The 25728-nt window shown below is 44.8% G+C and overlaps 1 protein-coding gene across 1 annotated transcript in view; it reads right to left on the bottom strand.

Annotated features, from left to right (window-relative positions):
- LOC126215277 (uncharacterized) overlaps window positions 1-25728 on the bottom strand; it is a 310447-nt gene that overhangs the window by 54512 nt on the left and 230207 nt on the right. Inside the window, exons 3-4 of the mRNA XM_049941966.1 lie at window positions 17452-17574; window positions 5519-5708 (exon numbers count right to left, since the gene is read on the bottom strand). Coding sequence (XP_049797923.1) covers window positions 5519-5708; window positions 17452-17574 — 313 coding nt within the window. The remainder of the gene's footprint in view (window positions 1-5518; window positions 5709-17451; window positions 17575-25728) is intronic.

Here is a 25728-nt window from a genome sequence, read left to right as displayed (position 1 = left end):
AAATGGAAAATAGAACACATTGACACCGGTGTGTCAGACCCACCATACTTGCTCCGGACACTGCGAGAGGGCTGTACAAGCAATGATCACACGCACGGCACAGCGGACACACCAGGAACCGCGGTGTTGGCCGTCGAATGGCGCTAGCTGCGCAGCATTTGTGCACCGCCGCCGTCAGTGTCAGCCAGTTTGCCGTGGCATACGGAGCTCCATCGCAGTCTTTAACACTGGTAGCATGCCGCGACAGCGTGGACGTGAACCGTATGTGCAGTTGACGGACTTTGAGCGAGGGCGTATAGTGGGCATGCGGGAGGCCGGGTGGACGTACCGCCGAATTGCTCAACACGTGGGGCGTGAGGTCTCCACAGTACATCGATGTTGTCGCCAGTGGTCGGCGGAAGGTGCACGTGCCCGTCGACCTGGGACCGGACCGCAGCGACGCACGGATGCACGCCAAGACCGTAGGATCCTACGCAGTGCCGTAGGGGATCGCACCGCCACTTCCCAGCAAATTAGGGACACTGTTGCTCCTGGGGTATCGGCGAGGACCATTCGCAACCGTCTCCATGAAGCTGGGCTACGGTCCCGCACACCGTTAGACCGTCTTCCGCTCACGCCCCAACATCGTGCAGCCCGCCTCCAGTGGTGTCGCGACAGGCGTGAATGGAGGGACGAATGGAGACGTGTCGTCGTCAGCGATGAGAGTCGCTTCTGCCTTGGTGCCAATGATGGTCGTATGCGTGTTTGGCGCAGTGCAGGTGAGCGCCACAATCAGGACTGCATACGACCGAGGCACACAGGGCCAACACCCGGCATCATGGTGTGGGGAGCGATCTCCTACACTGGCCGTACACCACTGGTGATCGTCGAGGGGACACTGAATAGTGAACGGTACATCCAAACCGTCATCGAACCCATCGTTCTACCATTCCTAGACCGGCAAGGGAACTTGCTGTTCCAACAGGACAATGCACGTCCGCATGTATCCCGTGCCACCCAACGTGCTCTAGAAGGTGTAAGTCAACTACCCTGGCCAGCAAGATCTCCGGATCTGTCCCCCATTGAGCATGTTTGGGACTGGATGAAGCGTCGTCTCACGCGGTCTGCACGTCCAGCACGAACGCTGGTCCAACTGAGGCGCCAGGTGGAAATGGCATGGCAAGCCGTTCCACAGGACTACATCCAGCATCTCTACGATCGTCTCCATGGGAGAATAGCAGCCTGCATTGCTGCGAAAGGTGGATATACACTGTACTAGTGCCGACATTGTGCATGCTGTGTTGCCTGTGTCTATGTGGCTGTGGTTCTGTCAGTGTGATCATGTGATGTATCTGACCCCAGGAATGTGTCAATAAAGTTTCCCCTTCCTGGGACAATGAATTCACGGTGTTCTTATTTCAATTTCCAGGAGTGTACTTTGAGAAAAGACTTCCTGACGGTTAAATCAATACTCGATGTTGACAAATTTCTCTTGTTCATAAACGCTTTGCTCGCCATTGTCATTCTACAGTTTTATCCTCTATACTTCGACAATCATCAGTTACTGTGGAAATTAAAATAAAGTTCCATTCCTGTCACCGGTCCTTCATGGAAAATAAAAAAATTGTATTAAATAATACACACAGCAAAAAAAGAACTCCATTGGGTCGTGGGTAAGGACCCATACCAAACAACGCAGTCACTGATTCACCAACAAATACTGACACGTCCGGGAGGGGGGGGGGGGGCGGGAATCGTGCCCCCCGTTTATCGTATATTCCATTGTCTGTTGTTACTCAAAGTACATATCTTGATATATATATCCGATATAATATATATATTCTATGTAAGTATATACCGTTGAAGAAGGTGAGCGCGGCGGCGCGTACCCTAGTTCTGCTACATACGCGCCGCGCAAAAATCCCGCCACCGTAAGTGTTAAGCCGCGCTGGCGTTGGATAACGATGTGCTGTATGAGTGACGTTTCTCTTAAGACGGCGTCAGACGCCCAGCAGCAGCATCGACACAGGCTGAACACGCCGCGTTACTACAGGAGGAGAAGCGGCTCGCCCCTCACACTGTCTAATGCTGTCCATGATCTTCTGATTAATACGAGGAACGACGTAGGTAGCTAAGTGATTCTGCATGGACCTTCAGTGTTTTGCGGATGTGCATTGAATTTTACGCTTAGGAACGCATACGCTAATGTGATGTAGTGTAGTGTGCGTACTGTAAGACCTTCGGTACACACACCATCAGATTATTTGACTGGAGTAGGCGAGTGTCAGCAATATGTCTCGTGGTCTTATCGTGGCGTGTTTATCTTCTGCCGTTAGGTCAGACGATACAAATGCCACTTGCACGCTTAGAGTAGTAGATTGACGGTGACCAACTTTAAACAGAACTTGATTAATTTTCACACACATTTATTAAAATAATAACAATCATAAACATTACTTAACTTGGTTCTGGATGCTATTTAGAATTGACAATCTGAAGTTCCTTTGGTCTTGGTACATTAATCTTATTCTCACATATCTCTGATGCTTGACAAAGTGTCTATACATTTATCTTCATGGCTATGTACAGGAATATGGTAATCTTATTAGGTGCAGACTGAAACTTGACTATAGACTGGTACAGACAAATGCAGACTGACGCAGACTGACTAATCGGAGGTCTGTACACTCGTTATAATACCTCGCGCGTTCAGGTATCACTGCGCGAGTGTGATCCGCGAGGAGAGAAGGTTCTAGGTAAGCAGCAATCTCATTGGCTGCGTTAGATATTAATACGCGGATCGGCGGAAGAAATTTGGTCTGTCTCTAAGGCAGCGCCATCTCGTAGTGCGGAGACGGGACGAGCGCTGCGCCTGCGCTGTTGTGCTTAGCGGGGCGCGCTGTAGTGGGAAAGTTGCGTACGAGCTGAGTACGCGGAACTATGTACACAACATGTAGCATTCCGGATAGCTCTGGCCCACGTGCTGTCTGCAGCTGAAGTTGTTCAGTGAGAGTCTCAATCAGAAACTTGGCTATGTACGACCCCGTGCCTCTCGCCCGTCACCGCCGACCGACGGACCGCCAGTGTCTGCCCTCAGCATCACTCGCACTTGGCCTCTGCATCGGAGATGACCAGGAACTTGGTATCGTCCCTCAAAGTCGACTACGTTATTTGTTCTGCTCCCGAGTGAATACAAAACTTCGGCTGTTTCATCATTACGGCCTACTTTCGGACTAATCACGAACATTCAAAACCTGCTGTAGTGATTAGGTTTCCTCGAAAGGGCTAGTACTTGAGTTTATGGACTTTTCACTATAACTGTCCTATGTCGTTTACCTGGCCTCTGTTCTCATTGCACATCAACTAGAACCACACATACCACGTAGCTTAGCGTATCACACCACCAGTTTTTGAGGTTAACACATGCATTTTAACACATTATAAGCAAAGAAAATTTAGGATTTACCGGATGACGATTAGTTTGGCTTTGGGAAAGGTAAAGGCACCAGAGAGGCAGTTCTGACAATAGCAGCAAGACTAAACAACAATCAAGACACGTTCATAGGATTTGTCGACCTGGAAAAAGCATTCGACACTGTTAAATAGTGCAAGAAGTTCGAAATTCGGAGGAAAATAGGGGTAAATTACAAGGAGAGTCAAAAGGGAATAATAAGAATGGAAGACCAAGAACGGAGGGCTCGGATTAAAAAAAGGTATAAGACAGGGATGTAATCTTTCAACCCTTCTGTTCAACCTATACATCGAAGACGCAATGACGGAAATAAAAGAACGATTCAGGAGTCGAATTAAAATTCAAGATGAGAGAATATCAGTGATGGGGTTCGTTGATGACATTGCTATCCTGAGTGAAAGTCAGGAAGAATTACATGATCTGCTGAACTGAATGAAGTTTTTAGTAAGAACAGGATATGGATTGAGAGACAATGGAAGAAAAACGGAAGTAGTGAATGAAGATGATTAGGACAACACAACACCCAGTCCCTCAACGAATAAAATCTCCGACCCAGCCAGGAATCGAACCCGGGCCCTTAGGATTGACAGTCTGTCGCGCTGACCACTCAGCTACCGGAGGCGGACGAAAACACTGATATGGAGAAGGAACAGGATACCAGGACATCTGCCAAGACATCAGGGAAAGGCTTCCATGGTACTAAAGGGAGCTGTAGAGGTGAATACTATAGAGGGAGACAGAGATTGGAATACTTTCAATAAATAATTGAGGACGTAGGTCGTAAGTGCTATTCTGAGATGAAGAGGATGGCACAGGAGAGGAATTCGTAGCAGGCTGCATTGAACCAGTTACAACTCAAAACAAAAAAAGTTAAAAACAATAAAAATAAAAGTTCTTAGCAGATTAAAACTGTGTGCCAGGGCCAGACTCGAACTCGGGAGCTTTGCCTTTCGCGGGCAAGTGATCTACCGCCTGAGGTACCCAAGCACGACTCACGCCCCATCTACACACCTTTACTACTGCCAGTACCTCGTCTCCTACCTTACAAACTTTACAGAAGCTCTCCTGCGAACCCTGCAGAACTAGCACTCCTGAAAGAAAGGATATTGCGGAGACATGGCTTAGCCACAGCCTGGGGGATGTTTCCAGAATCAGATTTTCACACTGCAGCGGAGTATGCGGTGATATGAAACATCCTGGCAGATTAAAGCTGTGTGCCGGACTGAGACTCGAACTCGGGACCTTTGTCTTTCGTGGGCTAGTGCTCTTCCATCTAACAAGGGAACCATAGTTCCACATAACTTCTTCCTGTTTTCTCGATTGATCTGTGTTCAGCTTATCAAGGCCTATCCACTGTGCCAACTAATAACTAAATCTGAGGGGGGTGCGATGGGGAGGTTCCCTTGTAAGTAGAGCTTCTGTGAAGTTTGGAGACGAGGTACTGGCAGAAGTAAAGGTGTGAGGACGGGGCGTGAGTCGTGCTTGGGTAGCTCAGTTTGAAGAGCACTTGCCCGCGAAAGGCAAAGGTCCCGAGTTCGAGTCTCGGTTCGACACACAGTTTTAATCTGCCAGGAAGTTTCATATCAGCGCACAACCCCGCTGCAGAGTGAAAATCTCATTGAATAAATATTCTATGGGAATAGACATCGTCCCCCCCTTGCTGCCTCTCTCCCTCCCTGCCGCTCCCCCTCCCCACCGTCCCCAACTCGCCCTATGAGATTCGCATTACGACACCTTGCAAGTGCGCCGATGATACTGCTGTTGATCGCCTTAAGTCCAACACTATGGTCATGGTTCAAATGGCTCTGAGCACTATGGGACTTAACATCTATGGTCATCAGTCCCCTAGAACTTAGAACTACTTAATCCTAACTAACCTAAGGACATCACACAACACCCAGTCATCGCGAGGCAGAGAAAATCCCTGACCCCGCCGGGAATCGAACCCGGGAACCCGGGCGCGGGAAGCGAGAACGGTACCGCACGACCACGAGCTGCGGACGACTACGGTCGTAATCCAGATACTGATGCACCAAGACCGTGTTAGAGGGCAGAGCGCGGACTCACCCAGCTGCTGCTTGTATGCGCGCTGCTGCTCCCCGGGCTGGCGGTACCTCAGCAGGTTGTCGACGCAGCGGCGGCCCGTCTCGTGCGCCTGGAAGTGGATCAGCGGGTCCCTGCGGAGACCGCCGCTGGGCGACGGGGACGGCGAGGCTCGGGGGGGCCCGTCCACTGGCGGGGCGGTAGGCCGCTGGCCCTGCGAACCAGCCAGGTGGTGACCTCACTGTGCCGTAGCCACGGGGAGCCTCGTACACCCCACCGGTGGCCTGAGCGACACCTTGGTGGAATGTCACTTCTCACCTTCCAGCTGAAAATCTAGCCACTTAGGGTTAATGATTTACGAGGGCCACTCAGAAAGTAGTGGCTCCCAATATCTCCTCCTTCATTAAGTTCTAAACACGTTATTTCTACATACACTGATGAGCCAAATCATTATCAACAAGTGGCTAATTCCATGTTTGTCCATCTTTGAAATAATATGTAAGTAGGCTGTTTAGATTTTGTTATTGGTAGCGCCACGTAGCGCTCTGTATGAAAATCACTGGCTGTGCTGTGTGCAGTCTGTGGCTGGTTTGCATTGTTGTCTGCCATTGTAGTCTTGGACAGCTGAATGTGAACAGCGCGTAGCGTTGCGCAGTTGGAGGTGAACCGCCCGCAGTGGTGGATGTGGGGAGAGAGATGGCGGATTTTTGAGAGCGGATGATCTGGACGTGTGTCCATCAGAGAGAGTAAATTTATAAGACTGGATGTCATGAACTGATCATATATAACTTTTGAACACTATTAAGGTAAATATATTGTTTGTTCGCTATCAAAATCTTTCATTTGCTACCTATGCCTATCAGTAGTTAGTGCCTTCAGTAGTTTGAATCTTTTATTTAGCTGGCAGTAGTGGCGCTTGCTGTATTGCAGTAGTTCGAGTAACGAAGGTTTTTGTGAGGTAAGTGATTTGTGAAAGGTATAGGTTAATGTTAGTCAGGGCCATTCTTTTGTATATGTTAGTTCTTTTGTAAAGCCCGTATTACTACAAATGTTATCTGTATTGTTATGTTCTTTAATGATGTATTTTGTACCTTTGTTATTCTATTCTCATGTTATAAAATTGTAATTGACACCAGTTCATCAAATTAATTACCCTTTAAGCATTCATTTCACTGCACATATTTCTCTTGGTCATAGTATATGCACAAGATGTGAAAAAAAAGACTGTTAGTGTTTGGACGTTTGTTAATAATTCAGCAAGGGACTGATTAACAGCATTGCTGGTTCTAAGGACAATTCCAAAATCTTGGTGAGTGCACAAGTGGTGGTTTATGGACTTGCTATATTGTCTGCAAGACTTCTAAGCACAATTCCAAAAACTTTGTGAGTGCACAAGTGGTGGTTCATGCACTTGCTATATTTTCCACAAGACTCTTCGATGGTGATTGTGCACCTGCACAGTCGCAACAGATGGCTGCTAGCCATCTCTACAAGGACTACAGTGTGTCAACACCTTTGATGACACACCAATACTATTATTTCTAAGGGACTGTAGTGGATCTGCACCTCTGGTGGCCCACCAATAACATAATCTCTACCAAGACTACAGTGCGTCTGCTCTGTGATGACCTACCTGCCAATATTCTTCAAAACTTCGACTGACTCTGCTGTGGGTTTGCTCTGTTGTGGCCCATTACCTGTCAGCATGTCAAGAGTCAGCACTGTCTTTCCGTTGGAAGGACAACACTACTTCTTCAAGACTGCATGGAAATCCACTACCTCCATGTGCATTCTCTCTTACTGCTCACTTTGAAAAAAAAAAAAAAAAAAAAAAAACTACAATTTTACTGTGATGGATGATCAGGACTGTCTTTATGGACTGTGGGACAACTTTAGCATTTGACCAACATTGTATCAATAAGTGCGTGCATTTGATTTCTTTGTTATCGTAATTGTGAAAAATTTTTAAGAAATATGTATTGGCCAGTGCCCAAAACAATTTGTAAAATTTTTTTGTGGGGAGCATGGGGGTATGTAAGTAGGCTGTTTAGATTTTCTTATTGGTAGCGCCACGTAGCGCTCTGTATGAAAATCACTGGCTGTGTTGTGTGCAGTCTGTGGCTGGTTTGCATTGTTGTCTGCCATTGTAGTGTTGGGCAGCTGGATGTGAACAGCGCGTAGCGTTGCGCAGTTGGAGGTGAGCCGCCAGCAGTGGTGGATGTGGGGAAGTGAGTGGCGGATTTTTCAGAGCGGATAATCTGGACGTGTGTCCATCAGAGACAGTACATTTGTAAGACTGGATGTCATGAACTGATATATATATTATGACTATTGAGGTAAATACATTGCTTGTTCTCTATCAAATTCTTTCGTTTGCTAACTATGCCTATCAGTAGTTAGTGCCTTCCGTAGTTAGAATCTTTTATTTAGCTGGCAGTAGTGGCGCTCGCTGTATTGCAGTAGTTCGAGTAACGAAGATTTTTGTGAGGTAAGTGATTCATGAAAGGTATAGGTTAATGTTAGTCAGGGCCATTCTTTTGTAGGGATTATTGAAAGTCAGATTGCGTTGTGCTAAAAAATATTGTGTGTCAGTTTAAGCACAGTCTTGTATAATTTTTCTAAGGGGACGTTTCAAATATGCATGAGCCCTGTCACGGTTCAGCATTTTTGATTTACCCGCGAGATTACTTCACTTGTTTTCGCCGCAGCGATAGGGGGCGTGATCGCTAAGCGCTGTCGGCGCTGGTGCGCGAAGCGAAAACACACTTGACCTCTTAGCCACAAACAATCCACAGCTAATAGAGAGCATCACGGCCGATACAGGGATTAGTGATCACAAGGTCGTTGTAGCTGGGCTCAATACCGTTTCTTACAAATCCACCAGAAACAAACGCAAAATAATTTTATTTAAAAAAGCGGATAAAGTGTCACTAGAAGCCTTCCTAAGAGACAATCTCCATTCCTTCCGAACTGACTATGCAAATGTAGACGAGATGTGGCTCAAATTGAAAGATATAGTAGCAACGGCAATTGAGAGATTCATACCTCATAAACTGGTAAGAGATGGAACTGATCCCCCATGGTACACGATACAGGTCCGAACGCTGTTGCAGAGGGAACGGAAAAAGCATGCGAAGTTCAGAAGAACGCGAAATCCCGAAGATTGGCTAAAATTTACAGACGCGCGAAATTTGAGGGAAGACTAATGGAATATTCCAGAATTTGAAACACGAACAGCTGCTAGCATGAGTTTCTTAGAAGTAGATACCTTAGGGGTTGCGAAGCAACTCGAATAGCTTGATACGTGCTAGTCTTCAGGTCCAGATTGTATACCGATTAGGTTCCTTTCAGCTTACGCTGATACAATAGCTCCCTACTTAGCAATCATATACAACCGCTCGCTCACCGATAGATCTGTACCTACAGATTGGAAAACTGCGCAGGTCGCACCAGTGTTTAAGAAGGGTAGTAGGAGTAATCCATCGAACTACAGACCTATATCATTGACGTCGGTTTGCAGTAGGGTTTTGGAGCATATACTGTATTCAAACATTATGAATCACCTCGAAGGGAACGATCTATTGATACGTAATCAGCATGGTTTCAGAAAACATCGTTCTTGTGCAACGCAGCTAGCTCTTTATTCGCACGAAGTAATGGCCGATATCGACAGGCGATCTCAGTTGATTCTGTATTTCTAGATTTCCGGAAAGTTTTGACACTGTTCCATACAAGCGACTTCTAATCGAGCCCCGGGCCTATGGGGTATCGTCTCAGTTGTGCGACTGGATTCGTGATTTCCTGTCAGTAAGGTCGCAGTTCGTAGTAATAGACGGCAAATCGTCGAGTAAAACTGAAGTGATATCAGGTGTTCCCCAGTGAAGCGACCTGGGACCTCTGCTGTTCCTGATCTATATAAATGACCTGGGTGACAATCTGAGCAGTTCTCTTAGGTTGTTCGCAGATGATGCTGTAATTTACGGTCTAGTAAGGTCATCCGAAGACCAGTATCAGTTGCAAAGCGATTTAGAAAAGATTGCTGTATGGTGTGGCAGGTGGCAGTTGACGCTAAATAACGAAAAGTGTGAGGTAATCCACACGAGTTCCAAAAGAAATCCGTTGGAATTCGATTACTCGATAAATAGTACAATTCTGAAGGCTGTCAATTCAACTAAGTACCTGGGTGTTAAAATTACGAACAACTTCATTTGGAAAGACCACATAGATAATATTATGGGGAAGGCGAGCCAAAGGTTGCGTTTCAATGGCAGGACAATGGATGCAGCAAGTCCACTAAAAGAGACAGCTTACACTCGTTCGTCCTCTGTTAGAATATTGCTGCGCGGTGTGGGATCCTAACCAGGTGGGATTGACGAAGGACATCGAAAGGGTGCAAAAAAGGGCAGCTCGTTTTGTATTATCACGTAATAGGGGAGAGAGTGTCGCAGATAAGATACGCGAGTTGGGATGGAAGTCATTAAAGCAAAGACGTTTTTCGTCGCGGCGAGATCTATTTACGAAATTTCAGTCACCAACTTTGTCTTCCGAATGCGAAAATATTTTGTTGAGCCCAACCTACATAGGTAGGAATGATAATCAAAATAAAATAAGATAAATCAGTGCTCGAACAGAAAGGTTTAGGTGTTCGTTTTTCCCGCGCGCTTTTCCGGAGTGGAATGGTAGAGAGACAGTGTGACTGTGGTTCGATGAACCCTCTGCCAAGCACTTAAATGTGAATTGCAGAGTAATCATGTAGATGTAGATGTAGACGTAGATACATGAGCCATGTCACGGCTCAGCATTTTTGATTTACCAGTGAGATTATTTCACCTGATTTCGCCGCAGTGATCCCTAAGCGCTGTCGGCGCTGGTGCGCGAAACGACAGTTTTGGGGGAGGACGGCTCGGTCGGGATATGGCGACAGGACGGAAGCGGCGGGGAGTCAAATGGTGCCTGCCGATTAAGGACTGCGATGAGTGTGGCTGTTTGCGAGCATGTGGGGAGGACCGAATGCTCGCTTGCTTAGCGTGGTTCTCCATGACCAGCTGTTGTTTGTTGGGCCTAGCACTCGAGTGTAAGTGCAAACTGCATTGGTGTGTATTGTGTACATAGTTCCGCGTAGTCATCGCGCACACAACTTCCCCACTAGAGCGCGCCCCGCAAAGCACAACAGCGCAGGCGCAGCGCTCGTCCGTCGCCGCACTGCGAGATGGCGCTGTCTTAGAGACGGACAAAATTCTGCTTCCGCCAATCCGCGTATTAATATGTAACGGAACCAATGAAATCGCTGCTAACGTAGAACCTTTCCTCCTCATGGATCACACTCGCGCACTGATACATGAACGTGCGAGTTATTATAACGAGTGTACAGACCTCCGATTAGTCAGTCTGCGTTGGTCTGTACCAGTCTACATTTGTCTGTACCAGTGTATAATCAAGTTTCAGTCGGTGCGTAATAAGATTATCATATTCCTGTACATAGCCATGAAGATAAATGTATAGACACTTTGTCAAGTATCAGAGATATGTGAGAATAAGATTAACGTACCAATACCAAAGGAACTTCAGATTGTCAGTTGTAAATAGCATCCAGAACGGAGTTAAGTAATTTTTATGCTTGTTATTATTTTAATAAATGTGTGTGAAAATAATCAAGTTCTATTTAAAGCTGGTCACCATCAATCTGCTACTCTAAGCGTGCAAGTGGCATTTCTATCGTCTGACCTAACGGCAGAAGATAAACACGCCACGATAAGACCACGAGACATATTGCTGACACTCACCTACTTCGTTAGAGCGACAAGTCAAATAATCTGATGGTGTGTGTACTGAAGGTCTTACAGTATGCACACCACAGTGTGGTTCTCGTCACCTGGCTAAGGCCGAAATCTTCATATACTTTTATTATATTTCATGATCGTTACTTTATTATGTGGTTGCTACTTGTAGCCAACATCTTGTGATTTGAAATACTTCAGAGAATATCATCATGTGCCAGGTGTCTACTGTGAATAATTCTTAATTTGTTTCATAATGTATGGCACAGTATCCACTATCATCGATCATTTTATGAAGGTTCTGTCCAAATTATTATTACATTAGACTTTGTTAAAATTGGTTCGTTTAAATTGCAAATTTCCTAATTCTACTAATACAGCTTGGGATGAACCCATCTATTTCTTGATATTGCCATATTTGTGTATTGTCTTTCTTCTCGAGACTGACTGAATTGATTTTGGAACACGTGAGGGGGGGGGGGGCGGGGGGAGTATTTAAATGAAAATTTGCTAGATAACACAACCATTGTGAGATTGAAAACTTGATAGTGTTTACTCATGTCACGAGTCGTTAATGTTATTTCTGTCTTGCACCTTACTTAACTGATATAAAATAATTTAGAAATTTTGTGTATTTGTCACGAAAGGTGAACTGATGTCATATGACATTGACAATTGTGTAGGGTTTTCGTAAGCTTAAGTAAAATTAGGAGGTAAAAACTTATTGTAATTGCCACAATTTTTTTTTCCATAGGGCATTTGTTGCACTCTTTCCAAACTGGATTATTTTAAGGTTTGATTTACATGTAGTACAATATTTTTCTGGTGTAATTGTTAATATTTGTACATATTGCACTATTGTACGATATAATATACCTTTTACTAACAGTACCTGTATGTAATGTTTCAGAGTGGGGCTGCTTGTTCTTGTAGAGAATGTTTAAAAAAAATTTTATTGCTAAAATTTCCTCTTAAACTGTTAATTGTATTAACTTGGATGCATAACCAATTATTGTTAAATAATAAATTTGTGTCAACAAAGCTTGGTCCAAATAAATGTGCCTACACCTTCCCCATCCTGGCTCTGCTACCGTCTGTACATCACAATACATTTATTCAGCTTATCAGGGATCCGACAGTTTGTTGGTAGGTTTGTGGGGGTATATGACACTAGATGTCTACGCACAGGTCATGTAATTCGCGTACATAACGGGCCACTGATTCAGGTAGGCGGTGATGGCGACCCTGACGACATCAGGCGAATTTGGTGGGCGAGACATCAACGTGACATCACTATAATGCTCCTCAAGCCACTGTAGCACGGTTCTGGCTCCGAGACACGGACAATTATACTGGTCAAAAGATGACACCACCGCTGGGGAACACATTAAAACATGAAGTGACGCAGGTGGTTCGCAGCTGACAGCGTGTCTTCGATTACCACCTCAGGTCCCATGCAAGCGCAGGAGAATGTCTCCCATAGCATAATATTGCTCCCACCAGCCTGCGTCCGTGGTGTGCTGCACGTTTCCAGCCGCCGTGCCGGCCGCTGTGGCCGAGCGGTTCCAGGCGTTTCAGTCTGGAACCGCGCGATCGCTTCGGTCGCAGGTCCAAAGCCTGCCTCGGGGATGCATGTGTGTGATGTCCTTAGTTACGTTTAAGTAGTTCTAAGTAGTAGGGGACTGATGACCTCAGATGTTAAGTCCCACAGTGCTCAGAGCCATTTGAACCATTTTGAACGAGCCGCCGTTCACCTCGATCACGCCGTTTGTTGAGGCGAGCATCGACCTAGTGTAGCAAGGCGGTCTAACGCACGGCTTTCCGGAGCGGGAAGGAGCGCCTGGTCCCCGGCACGAATCCGCCCGGCGGATTTCTGTCGAGGTCTGGTGGACCGGCCAGTCTGTGGATGGTTTTTAGGCGGTTTTCCATCTGCCTCGGTGAATGCGGGCTGCTTCCCCTTATTCCGCCTCAGTTACACTATGTCGGCGATTGCTGCGCAAACAATTTCTCCACGTACGCGTACACCACCATTACCCTACCACACAAATGTAGGGGTTACACTCGTCTGGTGTGAGACGTTCCCTGAGGGGTCCACAGGGGGCCGAACCGCACAATAACCCCGGGTTCGGTGTGGGGCGGCGGAGGGATGAAGTGGACTGCGGTAGTCGTCGTGGGGTTGTGGACCACTGCGGCTGCAGCGGGGACGGAGCCTCTCCGTCGTTTCTAGGTCCCCGGTTAACATACTATACAATACAATAGTGTAGAAGAAATTTTATTCACCCGAAGAGCCGACATGTTTCCACTGATCGACGGTCGAATCCCGACCGTCCCGTGCCTACTCCAGTCGTAACTGATGATGTCGTCGGGTCGACATGTGAACACGTAGCGGTGGTCCCCTGCAGATCTCCACGTTCAACAATGTACGGTGAACGGTGTCCTCCGAAACACTTCTGCCTGTACCAGCATTGTGCTCTTTCGGCAGAGACGCCGCCCTACTTCGGAGATCAGACAAGCTTGCCAATCCCACGTTCTGTGAAGCATCGTGGACGTCCAACCATTTTACGCCTACTGGTACTTTCGCTGTTTCCCGTATATGCTCACGACAGTAGCACGTGAACATTCGACCAGCTTCGCCGTTTTCGAGATACTCGTTCACAGTCTCTGCCTAATAATAATCTATCTGCCCCTTGTCAGAGTCGCTTGTCTACATGTACATGATTACTCTGCAATTCACATTTAAGTGCTTGGCAGAGGGTTCAACGAACCACAATCATACTATCTCTCTACCATTCCACTCCCGAACAGCGCGCGGGAAAAACGAACTCCTAAACCTTTCTGTTCGAGCTCTGATTTCTCTTATTTTATTTTGATGATCATTCCTACCTATGTAGGTTGGGCTCAACAAAATATTTTCGTATTCGGAAGAGAAAGTTGGTGACTGAAATTTCGTAAATAGATCTCGCCGCGACGAAAAACGTCTTTGCTTCAATGACTTCCATCCCAACTCGCGTATCATATCTGCCACACTCTCTCCCCTATTACGTGATAATACAAAACGAGCTGCCCTTTTTTGCACCCTTTCGATGTCCTCCGTCAATCCCTCCTGGTAAGGATCCCACACAGCGCAGCAATATGCTAACAGAGGACGAACGAGTGTAGTGTAAGCTGTCTCTTTAGTGGACTTGTTGCATCTTCTAAGTGTCCTGCCAATGAAACGCAACCTTTGCCTCGCCTTCCCCACAACTGAAGTTGTTCGTAACTTTAACACCCAGGTACTTAGTTGAATTGACAGCCTTGAGAATTGTACTATTTATCCAGTAATCGAATTCCAACGGATTTCCTTTGGAACTCATGTGGATCACTTTCACACTTTTCGTTATTTAGCGTCAACTGCCACCTGCCACACCATACAGCAATCTTTTCTAAATCGCTTTGCAACTGATACTGGTCTTCGGATGACCTTACTAGACGTAAATTACAGCATCATCTGCGAACAACCTAAGAGAACTGCTCAGATCGTCACCCAGGTCATTTATATAGATCAGGAACAGCAGAGGTCCCAGGACGCTTCACTGGGGAACACCTGATATCACTTCACTTTTACTCGATGATTTGCCGTCTATTACTACTGTCTCAATGTATTTGCCCACTTGCAGCCCGTATCTTCGCTACGGTACAGTACCTCAGGAAAGTCTGAAATACTCCTCTGTGATACAGACAAGAGGGAGATTGAGTCAATAATTAAATCACTGAAGATTAAGGACTCTCATGGTTATGGTGGAGTGCCTAGTAGAATATTAAAGTACCGTGCTGCACATGTTAGCCCTGTATTTAGATATATTTGTAATTTTCCTTTAGGAAAGGTTAGTTTCCTGAGCGATTAAAGTACTCAGTAGTAAAGCCGCATTATAAAAAGGGAGAAAGGGGTAATGTAGATAATTTTAGATCTATTTCTATGCCATCAATGTTTGCAGAAGTTGTTGAAAAGGCTGTGTATGTAAGGATAATTGATCATTTTATATCACACGATTTGCTATCAAATGTACAGTTCGACTTTAGAAGTCGCTTAACAACTGAAAATGCTACATTCTCTTTGAGGTACTGGATGGGCTAAACAAAAGGTTTAGAACGTTTGGCATATTTTTTATTTAATTAAGGTATTTGATTGTGTTGATCACAAAATGTTGCTCCAGAAGTTGGACCATTCCGGAATATAAGGTGTAGCTCACAATTGGTTCATTTCTTACTTTAGCAAGAGGCAGCAAAATGTCATTATTCACAATGTTGATAACGACTGTGATGTGGGACCTGAGTGGGGTACTGTCAAGTGGAGGGTGCCCCAGGGATCAGTGTTGGGGCCACTCCTGTTCCTTATTTATATAAATGATATGCCCTCTAGTATTATGGGTAACACTAAAATATTTCTGTTTGCTGATGACACTAGCTTGGTAGTAAAGGATGTTGTGTGCAACATTGGCTCGGTTTCAAATAGTGCAGTACATGACCTAAGCTCATGATTTGTAGAAAAGAAACTAACGCTAAATCACAGTAAGACTCAGTTTTTACAGTTTCTAACACACAATTCAACAAAACGTGACGTTTTAATTTCACAGATTGGGCATATGATTAGTGAAACTGAACAGTTCAAATTTGTAGGTGTTCAGATAGACAGTAAACTGTCGTGGAAAGCCCACGTTCAGGATCTTGTTCAAAGACTTAACACTGCCACTTTTACTGTTCGAACGGTATGAAGTAAGTGATCGTTCGACGCGAAATTTAGTCTACTTTGCTTATTTTCACTCGCTTGTGGCATTATATTTTGGGGTAACTCTTCCCATTCTAAAAGGATATTTTTGGCTCAGAAACGGAGGGTTCGGGCAATAAGTGGTGTAAGTTCACGAATCTCTTGTCGACCCCTGTTCACGAGTCTGGGTATTTGGACACTGGCGTCTCATTATATATATTACTTAACAATATAGCTTATTCCAAAGAATAAGCACCTTTCACAAGGTTAATACTCGGCAGAAATCAAACCTCCATTTGAATCGGGCTTCCTTAACTCTTGTGCAAAAAGGTGTGCAGTATACTGCTGGATCCATTTTCAATAAGCTGCCACTCGAATTCAAAAATCTTAGCAGTACTCCACGCGCTTTCAAATCGAAACTGAAGAGTTTCCTCATGGGTCACTACTTCTATTTTGTCGAGAAGTTGCTTGAAAAATTAAGTTGATTCTTATTGTATTGTTGATTGCATTTACTTAAACTTATGGACTGACTTATTTTGGGTTCATAAACATTTATTTTTATCTGTTATTGCTTATATGTTGTATTTTCATGTACTGAGACGTTCCATGACCTTGGAGATTTGCTCCTCAGTTTGGTCCAATGGAACGTGATGTGTGTAAATAAAAAAAACTCCTCAGTTTGGTCCAATGGAACGTGATGTGTGTAAATAAAAAAAATTAATAACCGGTGTAGCTGCCAAATGTTGAATGCAAGCGTGTAAATGCGCATGCACTGCGTTGTCAGTTTTTGGGATGGACTTGTATGCCTGTTGTACTTGGTCAGTCAATACAGAGACGGTTAATGCTGTTTGTAGATGATGTTGGAATTGTCGGGCGATGATATTGCATATGCGCTGTGTGACGCACAGATCTGGAGATTGAACAGGCCAAGGCAACATGTCGATACACTGTAGAGCATGTTGAGTTACAAGAGCGGTACGTGGGCGAGCGTTATCCTGTTGGAAAACACCACTTGGAATGCTGCTCACTAATGGCAGAACAACAGTTCGAATAACCGGACTGATGTATGGATTTGCAGTCGGAGATGAAAGGATAACCACGAGAGTGTTCATGCCGTCATACGGAACCGCACCCCAGACCGTAGCTCCCGGTGTAGGTCCAGGTGTGTGGCACACAGACAGCTTGACTGCAAGCACTTAACTGGTCACCAGACGGCCATCACCGCCACCGAGGCAGAAACAGCTTTCACCAGGAAACACAACAGGCAGCCACCCCGCACCCCAGTCAGCTCTAGTCGAGCGTAATTGTGAGCGGTGTACGTCCAAGTTGGAGTACAAAGCGTGTCGCCTGGAGTGTACAGTGCAGTGCATGAAGCGAAGTGTGAGGTGTGCGGTGTGGAGTGTGGGTGGAGCACGCAGTGAGCGCCGCCCACGCACCTTCTTCTCGTCGTCCGGGAAGAGCCCGTCCAGCCGCATCTTCCTCTTGCGGATGCCGTCAGGGTTCGGCGCGCCGCAGCCCGGCTTTCCCCACGGCGAGTACTTGGCCAGCATGTCGCGCAGCTGAGGAAGGAAGCACAGAATTAGCTGAAACGTCGGCGAGCGTTTCAAAAGAAAACGCGAGTCCAGAGTGGGAGCATGTACTGGATAAATTATAAGGTTTGGCCTTTTGTCAATAAAGTGACTTTAACTTAATAATATGAATATTTATATATGTGTTTGGAGAGAGAGAGAGAGAGACAGAGAGGGAGAGAGAGCGCTTGATTTTCGATTGAGATTTTTACTTTATCTGGTACCTTAATTATGGATGCTGCCTCCTTGAAAGATCAGCTTCCGCACCAGTTGGTGAGGTATTACAATTTTGAGGAAGTTTTTGTTCTTTAATGTTTAAAATACGACTCTGTCAATTACTTGGCCGTATTGCGGATAGCTTTGAGCCCAAGTTTTCGTAGCTTTTCATACCTAAGGGACCACTGTTGTAAGTAAATAAGACCAAACAGCAATCTGCTTTTCGTGAGAAAAGGATATTGCTTGGCGCACAAACTTCCTTCAAACTACACGTCCTGCTACATCAAAATTGGTCAGTGGAGTCCAGCACCATACTATTGTACGAGAACACAATCCAATTAAATTCTGCCGATTGATAGACGGCGACGACAATGAAGTTCACCTCCTTTTCCAAAAACAAGATGTTTCTATTCTTCACTTCCAGAAAATTTGTATACATAAATGTTTGGCAACTCTTACACGTACTTCACTCCGTTTTGTCACTAAGCCGGCCGGAGTGGCCGTGCGGTTCTAGGCGCTACAGTCTGGAACCGAGCGACCGCTACGGTCGCAGGTTCGAATCCTGCCTCGGGCACGGATGTGTGTGATGCCATTAGGTTAGTTAGGTTTCAGTAGTTCTAAGTTCTAGGCGACTGATGACCTCAGAAGTTAAGTCGCATAGTGCTCAGAGCCATTTGAACCATTTGTCACTAAAATATCAATTGTCATTAAATGTAACAATACGTTCTGAGCGACGGCATAGCAACACGCCCTCTTTCTACAAGATACAGATTAGCAGTCCTTTTTTTTAATAAATCGATTGTTATTTTTTTTTATTAGAGTCCATACTCAAAGATTCACAGCTACTATCGTTGCGGGGATGGCGCGCTAAAGACTTTCTTGCTGTCCAGCTGCGCTTCACTTCAAGTACTTTCTGAATCACATTCACATCTACGGTATTTACATACATTACTGAGCTTCTCACAATGAAATCAGGCACAAATTAGTTACAAAAGAAAAGCAGTGAGGCACACATAACATTACAAGCACAAGCACATGGGGAAACCAGTGGCTTGCGTGAGAGACCTGTCAGTTAACACGAGGCACATTCAGCAATTAAAGAGACAAACTGATAGAGAAAATAGTTGGCCTAGCGCCAGTACAACTCACGCACTCAACTATGCATGCAGGCAGTTCATCCATCCCGGGAGTTCAGTATCTACAACATTTTTGCCTTTTAACAACGCTGATACTGGAAAGATATCAGTCCTGGGAGTGTTTCAACTTTAAGTTGTAAGTCAGATAACAAGTAACAAAGGATTCTCTTCCATGTGATATAATTACAGTTTCACAATTTTCGGATTTTATTCCCTTTACTTGTACCCTTGTTTCTTACCAAATTTCATGAGTATAGGTCAATGGGAAGCACCCTATAGGTTTTTCGAGTATCAAAATAAGTAACATAAACGGCAGTATCTTTTGATTGCATTAACTCTTTACACCACCAAAGGAACACTCACCTTAGTTTGTGATAAAAATTCAACTTGATACGTGCAAGTGTTCCTGAGAAAAAAGTGTCTTAACAGAGGGTCTGACGGGCAGACAATGAGATAACGAAAGACAATATTTTTTCGTGTGATGTAATTACAAATTCACAATTTTGGGATTTTTCGTTTAGTTGCACTGTGAAACCTCGCTTATTGCCAAATTTCATGATTCTAGGTCAACGGGAAGAACCCTATATGTTTTGGTGAGTGAGTTTTCGAGTTTCAAAATATGTGACGTAAGTGGTCGTATTTAACTGCACTGATGTAGAGGCTTCACTTCTTCACATCCCCAAGGAACAGTAGACAGTAGTACTTGATACGTATGTCAGTACATGAAAATAACGATTTTTAGCTTTCGGACAGACAAACAGAGTTACAACAAGGTGATTCTATGGCTCTGAGGCCATATGGCACTATGGGACTCAACATCTGAGATCATCAGTCCCGTAGAGCTTAGAACTACTTAAACCTAACTAACCTAAGGACAGCACACACATCCATGCCCGAGGCAGGATTCGAACCTGCGACCGTAGCGGTCGTGCGGTTCCAGACTGAAGCGCCTAGAACCGCTCGGCCACACCAGCCGGCTGATTCTATAAGGGTTCCGTTTTTACTGATTAAGGTTCTGAATCCTTAAAAGAACTTCTTACAAAATGAGACTTTTACTACTTCTCAAAATAATTCCCCCAATAATAATACATTTGTTACGACGGCGAATTATCTTTTTTAAATATTTGACGCACAAAAAATCTTTCGCTTGTCGTCTGAGTCCTTTCCCACAAATTCTTGAACCACCTCGTTATAACCGAACCTGTTCCTCCTCGAGTGCACCAAACAAATGAAAATCCGAGGGAGCCAAATCTGGACTGTAGGGACGATGACGCAGTATCTTCCAACCCATTTTGCCAGTGCCGTCTTGGGTCATATCGGCAGCGCGAGGGCGAGCACTGTCGTGTAGCAATATCGCTGCTTTTTCTTTGAGATCCGCGAGGTTTTTTTTTTTTCTAACTGCTAGCTTCACTTTGTTCATCGGCAAGCCTGAGAGTAGTGCGTGCTGTTTATTGTACGCCGATATTCCAAATAATCCAAAACGACGACACCTTGAGCAGCCTAAAGAACGGTCAACATGACTTTTCCCACACATGCTTGCTTTCTGAATTTCTTTTCGACACGTGAGATGGTGTTGTTCCACTCCATGCTTTGTCTTTTGGACTTAAGTTCATGGCGAACCAAAGTTTCATTTCAGGATGTCAAATAAAATACCCTTCAGCCGTCTAAATTTCCGAACTGTTATTTTATTCGGCTACCAGTATCGGCGACGTATTACGCAGCCCCCTAATCGGCGTGTAGGATACCTTTGGTCCAGACAAAATGGGGGCTACCGTTCAATGAGTAGATTTCTGCTTGGTACAGCGATCATTTCAAACATTATCTACGACGTTGTATCAAAATCTCCAGATACCAGTCTTTGAATGCTGGCCCCTCGCAGATGATGTATCAAAAATCTACACTCTACGAACGCTGTCCGCTATATCACTATATTGGCAGGAGCCGAGGCTGGAATCTTACTACACGTCGGTCAGGGAACCTGAAAATGGCGTACCATATCGCCGAAATTGGTAGACCAATAAAATAACAATTTGGAAATTGCTTCTAGCATTATTGTACATTAAATAATATTAAGTTAAACCGAAACATGCAAATCAAAATTGATACTTACCAAACATATCACACACAATGTCCTATAGAGGACAAATAGCAAAATCAATGTGTCGAACGTATACAGTGTCTCCCAGGAGGAACGGTTAATCTTCAGCGATATGACAATAACGATCATTCTAAGCAAGAAACTCTAGCTGGAATTGCCCAAGTCCGTCGGAATGCACATTGGACATGTATGAATGCAGGCGATCAGAGCCCGCATCTCGTGGTCGTGCGGTAGCGTTCGCGCTTCCCACGCCCGGGTTCCCGGGTTCGATTCCCGGCGGGGTCAGGGATTTTCTCTGCCTCGTGATGGCTGGGTGTTGTGTGCTGTCCTTAGGTTAGTTAGGTTTAAGTAGTTCTAAGTTCTAGGGGACTTATGACCACAGCAGTTGAGTCCCATAGTGCTCAGAGCCATTTGAACCATTTGAACCAGGCGATCAGACACGTTCGTGTCAGCTGTCAGAGTCGTATCTAGACGTATCATGGGTCCCATATCACTCCAACTGCACACGCCCCACACCATTACAGAGCCTCCACCAGCTTGAACAGTCCCCTGCTGACACGCAGGGTCCATGCATTCATGAGGTTGTCTCCATACTTGTACACATCCATTCGCTCGATACAATGCGAAACGAGGTTCGTCGGACCAGGCAACATGTTTTCTGTCATCAACAGTCGAAGCCGGTGTTGACGGGCCCATGCAGTCATCAACGGTACACGAGTGTGGCTTTGGCTCCGAAACTCCAAACTGATTATGTTTCGTTGAATGGTTCACACGCAGACACTTGTTGATGGCCCAGCATTGAAATACGCAGCAATTTGCGGGTGGGTTGCACTTCTGTCACGTTGAACGATTCTCTTCCGTCGTCGTTGGTCCCAGGACCCTTTTCCGGCCGCAGCGATGTCGGAGATTTGATATTTCACCGGATTCCTGATATTCACGGTACACTCATGAAATGGTCGCTCGGAAAAATCACCACCCCATCATTACCTCGGAGATGCTATGTCCCAACGCTCGTGCGCCGACTATAACACGATGTTCAAACTCACTTAAATCTTGATAACCTGCCATTGTAGCAACGGTAACCGATATAGCAACTGCGCCAGACACTTTTTGTCTTATACAGGGTGTTATAAAAAGGTACGGCCAAACTTTCAGGAAACATTCCTCACACACAAAGAAAGAAAATATGTTATGTGGACATGTGTCCGGAAACGCTTACTTTCCATGTTAGAGCTCATTTTATTACTTCTCTTCAAATTACATTAATCATGGAATGGAAACATACAGCAACAGAACGTACCAGCGTGACTTCAAACTCTTTGTTACAGGAAATGTTCAAAATGTGCTCCGTTAGCGAGGATACATGCATCCACCCTCCGTCGCATGGAATCCCTGATGCGCTGATACAGCCCTGGAGAATGGCGTATTGTATCACAGCTGTCCACAATACGAGCACGAAGAGTCTCTACATTTGGTACCGGGGTTGCGTAGACAAGAGCATTCAAATGCCCCCATAATTGAAAGTCAAGAGGCTTGAGATCAGGAGAGCGTGGAGGCCACGGAATTGGTCCGCCTCTACCAATCCATCGGTCACCAAATCTGTTGCTGAGAAGCATACGAACACTTCGACTGAAATGTGCAGGAGCTCCATCGTGCACGAACCACATGTTGTGCCTTGTAAAGGCACATGTTCTAGCGGCACAGGTAGAGTATCCCGCATGAAATCATGATAACGTGCTCCATTGAGCGTAGGTGGAAGAAGGAAACTAAAATGAGCTCTAACATGGAAATTAAGCATTTCCGGACACATGTCCACATAACATATTTTCTTTCTTTGTGTGTGAGGAATGTTTCCTGAAAGTTTGGCCGTACCTTTTTGTAACACCCTGTATAGGCGTTGCCGACCGCTGCGTCGTATTCTGCATGTTTACATATCTCTGTATTTGAACACACGTGCCTATACCAGTTTCTTTGGCGCTTTGGCGTATAATGTATTTTAAATGGAGATTAAGTGGCTGACATGTACCAGATAGTATCCACGAAGGCAGATTGGCTATAGATGATGTGATTCTACGTAGAAGACCGTTTTAAAATCATTGAAACCATAGTCAAGTTTTAATGAACATGTATTTCGCAACCCATTGGCTGTTATTCCCAATCCATTAAAGCCCTTGAATGCAGAGTTGCTGAAGGGGGAACCATGTTCAAAATCTTGATATTTTTTGGAGCCCTGAAGGAAGATATCAGTGGGCGTCGATTTGATTTGGACGAGGAGACACAGGACTGGGTCAAATCGTGCTTCTGTGTGCGACCGGAAACATTTTTCCATCGAGACAGTGGCTATTTATACATATAAGATCCATAATAAATTCCACCCTACAAGTAAATAAATGCAAATAAAAAATACAGATGCTCCATTTGCGTGTAATGTTCGAATAATGCACCCATAGTTTACTTCTCGACAGATGTGTATTACGCTACTGAACGCTTGTCTCATACTGGGCTCAATATGTTATCAATTTCGGCGATTACTTTTGAAATAATCATCAGTTATCTTACTTTTTTCCATCTGTGTTATTTTCATTTGAGTGTCTCTTATATATCACGTGTGCAACCGCCATTTTCATTCTTTATTGTTGTAACTCGAAACGAGTTTCATAAACTAATAAGGGACATTTTTTATCCTACATACATAAGTAAATTATTGGTAATGTATACGCGAGCAGCATTTGTTTTATTTACTTCGCTTTTCCATGTTGTATTGCTTAGGGAACTAGATATTACGCTGAATTTCAGTAATGATTTTAGATTATAATTGAGAGGAGACAACTGCACTGCATTTAAGGTCCTCGTTATTTCTGATGGTGAGCAGAAACCGTAATGTAGCTAACAGCCTCTCTTCACAGTTTACAGCTTCTCTCAAGAGTGTATCGTTTCTCGTCAGATATGGTTTGATGGCATTCAGCAGCTCCGAAAAGGACGTTATTCGTCCAATCTTAAATATAAGGAACGTTCAAATGAAAAAGTACAATTGAATGTTTTCATTATGAGACTACTGAAGGGCGATCTATTTTAATTGTTAAAAACTATTCAAAAGCCAATATCGCAAAAATTTTTTTTTACTCGAGACAACCGGTTTCAGCGGTCTTAGCTGTCATCTTCAGGTCAAAAATTTTTTGTAGTAAAACATGTTCATTTTACGCTGAACCTCACGCAAAAAATGTCAAATGGATGAAGCTCGGCACATTATAAACGTTTGTCATCGCCAAAATATTTAAAAAACATTCATCACTTTGTCCAAAAGCCCATGTCTGTATGCATGTTACTACCAGATGCTAATTACATGATGAAAATACGGTACACAACAGCACATCTGTTTACACATGCTGGACACATAGCAAACAGTGCGAATCGACTTTCAATCCACTTCACGGAACTATTCACACAAAAATTGCTTTTATAATTTGTTATTCCTGATAGTAAACACAAAGTTTATGTAGCTTATTCTCCGAAAACACAAAACAGCAAAACAGTGGTTTGACGAAGAAATTGAAGAACACGCCCTAATCGTATTAAGCATACCGTTGTGAACAAAATATAAATTCATGTTCTCATAAATGGATACCATAATGACTGTAAGCTTTGAAACTTCCTGGCAAATTACCACTGTGTGCCGGACCGAGACTCGAACTCGGGACCTTTGCCTTTCGCGAGCAAGAGCTCTACCAACTGAGCTACCCAAGCGCGACTCACGCCCGGTCCGCACAGCTTTACTTCTGCCAGTATCTCGTCTCCTACCTTCCAAATTTTACAGAAGCTCTCCTGCGAACCTTGCAGAACTAGCACTCCTGAAAGAAAGGAAGTCTCATATCAGCGCACACTCCTCTGCAGAGTGAGAATTCTCATTCTGGAAACATCCCCCAGGCTGTGGCTAAGCCATCTCTCCGCAGTATCCTTTCTTTCAGGAGTGCTAGTTCTGCGAGGTTCGCAGGAGAGCTTCTGTGAAGTTTGGAAGCTGTGGGACGAGGTACTGGCGGAAGTAAAGCTGTGAGGACGGGGCGTGAGTCATGCTTGGGTAGCTGAGTTGGTAGAGCACTTGCCCGCGAAAGGCAAAGGTCCCGAGTTCGAGTCTCGGTCCGGCACAAATTGGTAATCTGCCCGGACGTTTCATATCAGCGCACACTCCACTGCAGAGTGGAAATGTCATTCTGGAGACTGTAAGCTTTATTCAAAACCTATGTGTTTCTTATTGTACTATTTTTTATAACGTCATGAAGCAGTCTGAGAAATGTATGAACAAAAGGTAGAATAACAACTCCAACCTGAACCTGGAGATTTTGTTAGACCATTGGCTGCCCGAAACTGACGGTGCCCTTCCTTGTCGTGTATGCTAGGAAGCTGATGTGTTTTAAGATCTCTCTATGAACTATTACATCAATATTATTAGATGTGAACATTTCTGTACATTGTGAACATGAAAGAAAACCCAAACAGGTGATAAATCGTCTGTTGAAATGACATCTTGGCTGTACAGCATGTTGGGTTACAACAGCAGTGTGTGGGCGAGCGTTATCCTGCTGGAAAATATTCCCTGGAATGCTGTTCATGAATGGCAGCACAACAGGTCCAGGCGCCCGACTAACGTACTATTTTGCTGTCAGGATTCGTGTAGTAACCACGAGAAGCGCTCATGTT

The sequence above is a fragment of the Schistocerca nitens genome, chromosome 12 (genome assembly GCF_023898315.1).
Source record: "Schistocerca nitens isolate TAMUIC-IGC-003100 chromosome 12, iqSchNite1.1, whole genome shotgun sequence".
In the NCBI taxonomy this organism is placed as follows: Eukaryota; Metazoa; Arthropoda; class Insecta; order Orthoptera; family Acrididae; genus Schistocerca; species Schistocerca nitens.
This window is presented reverse-complemented; position numbering and strand designations above follow the sequence as displayed.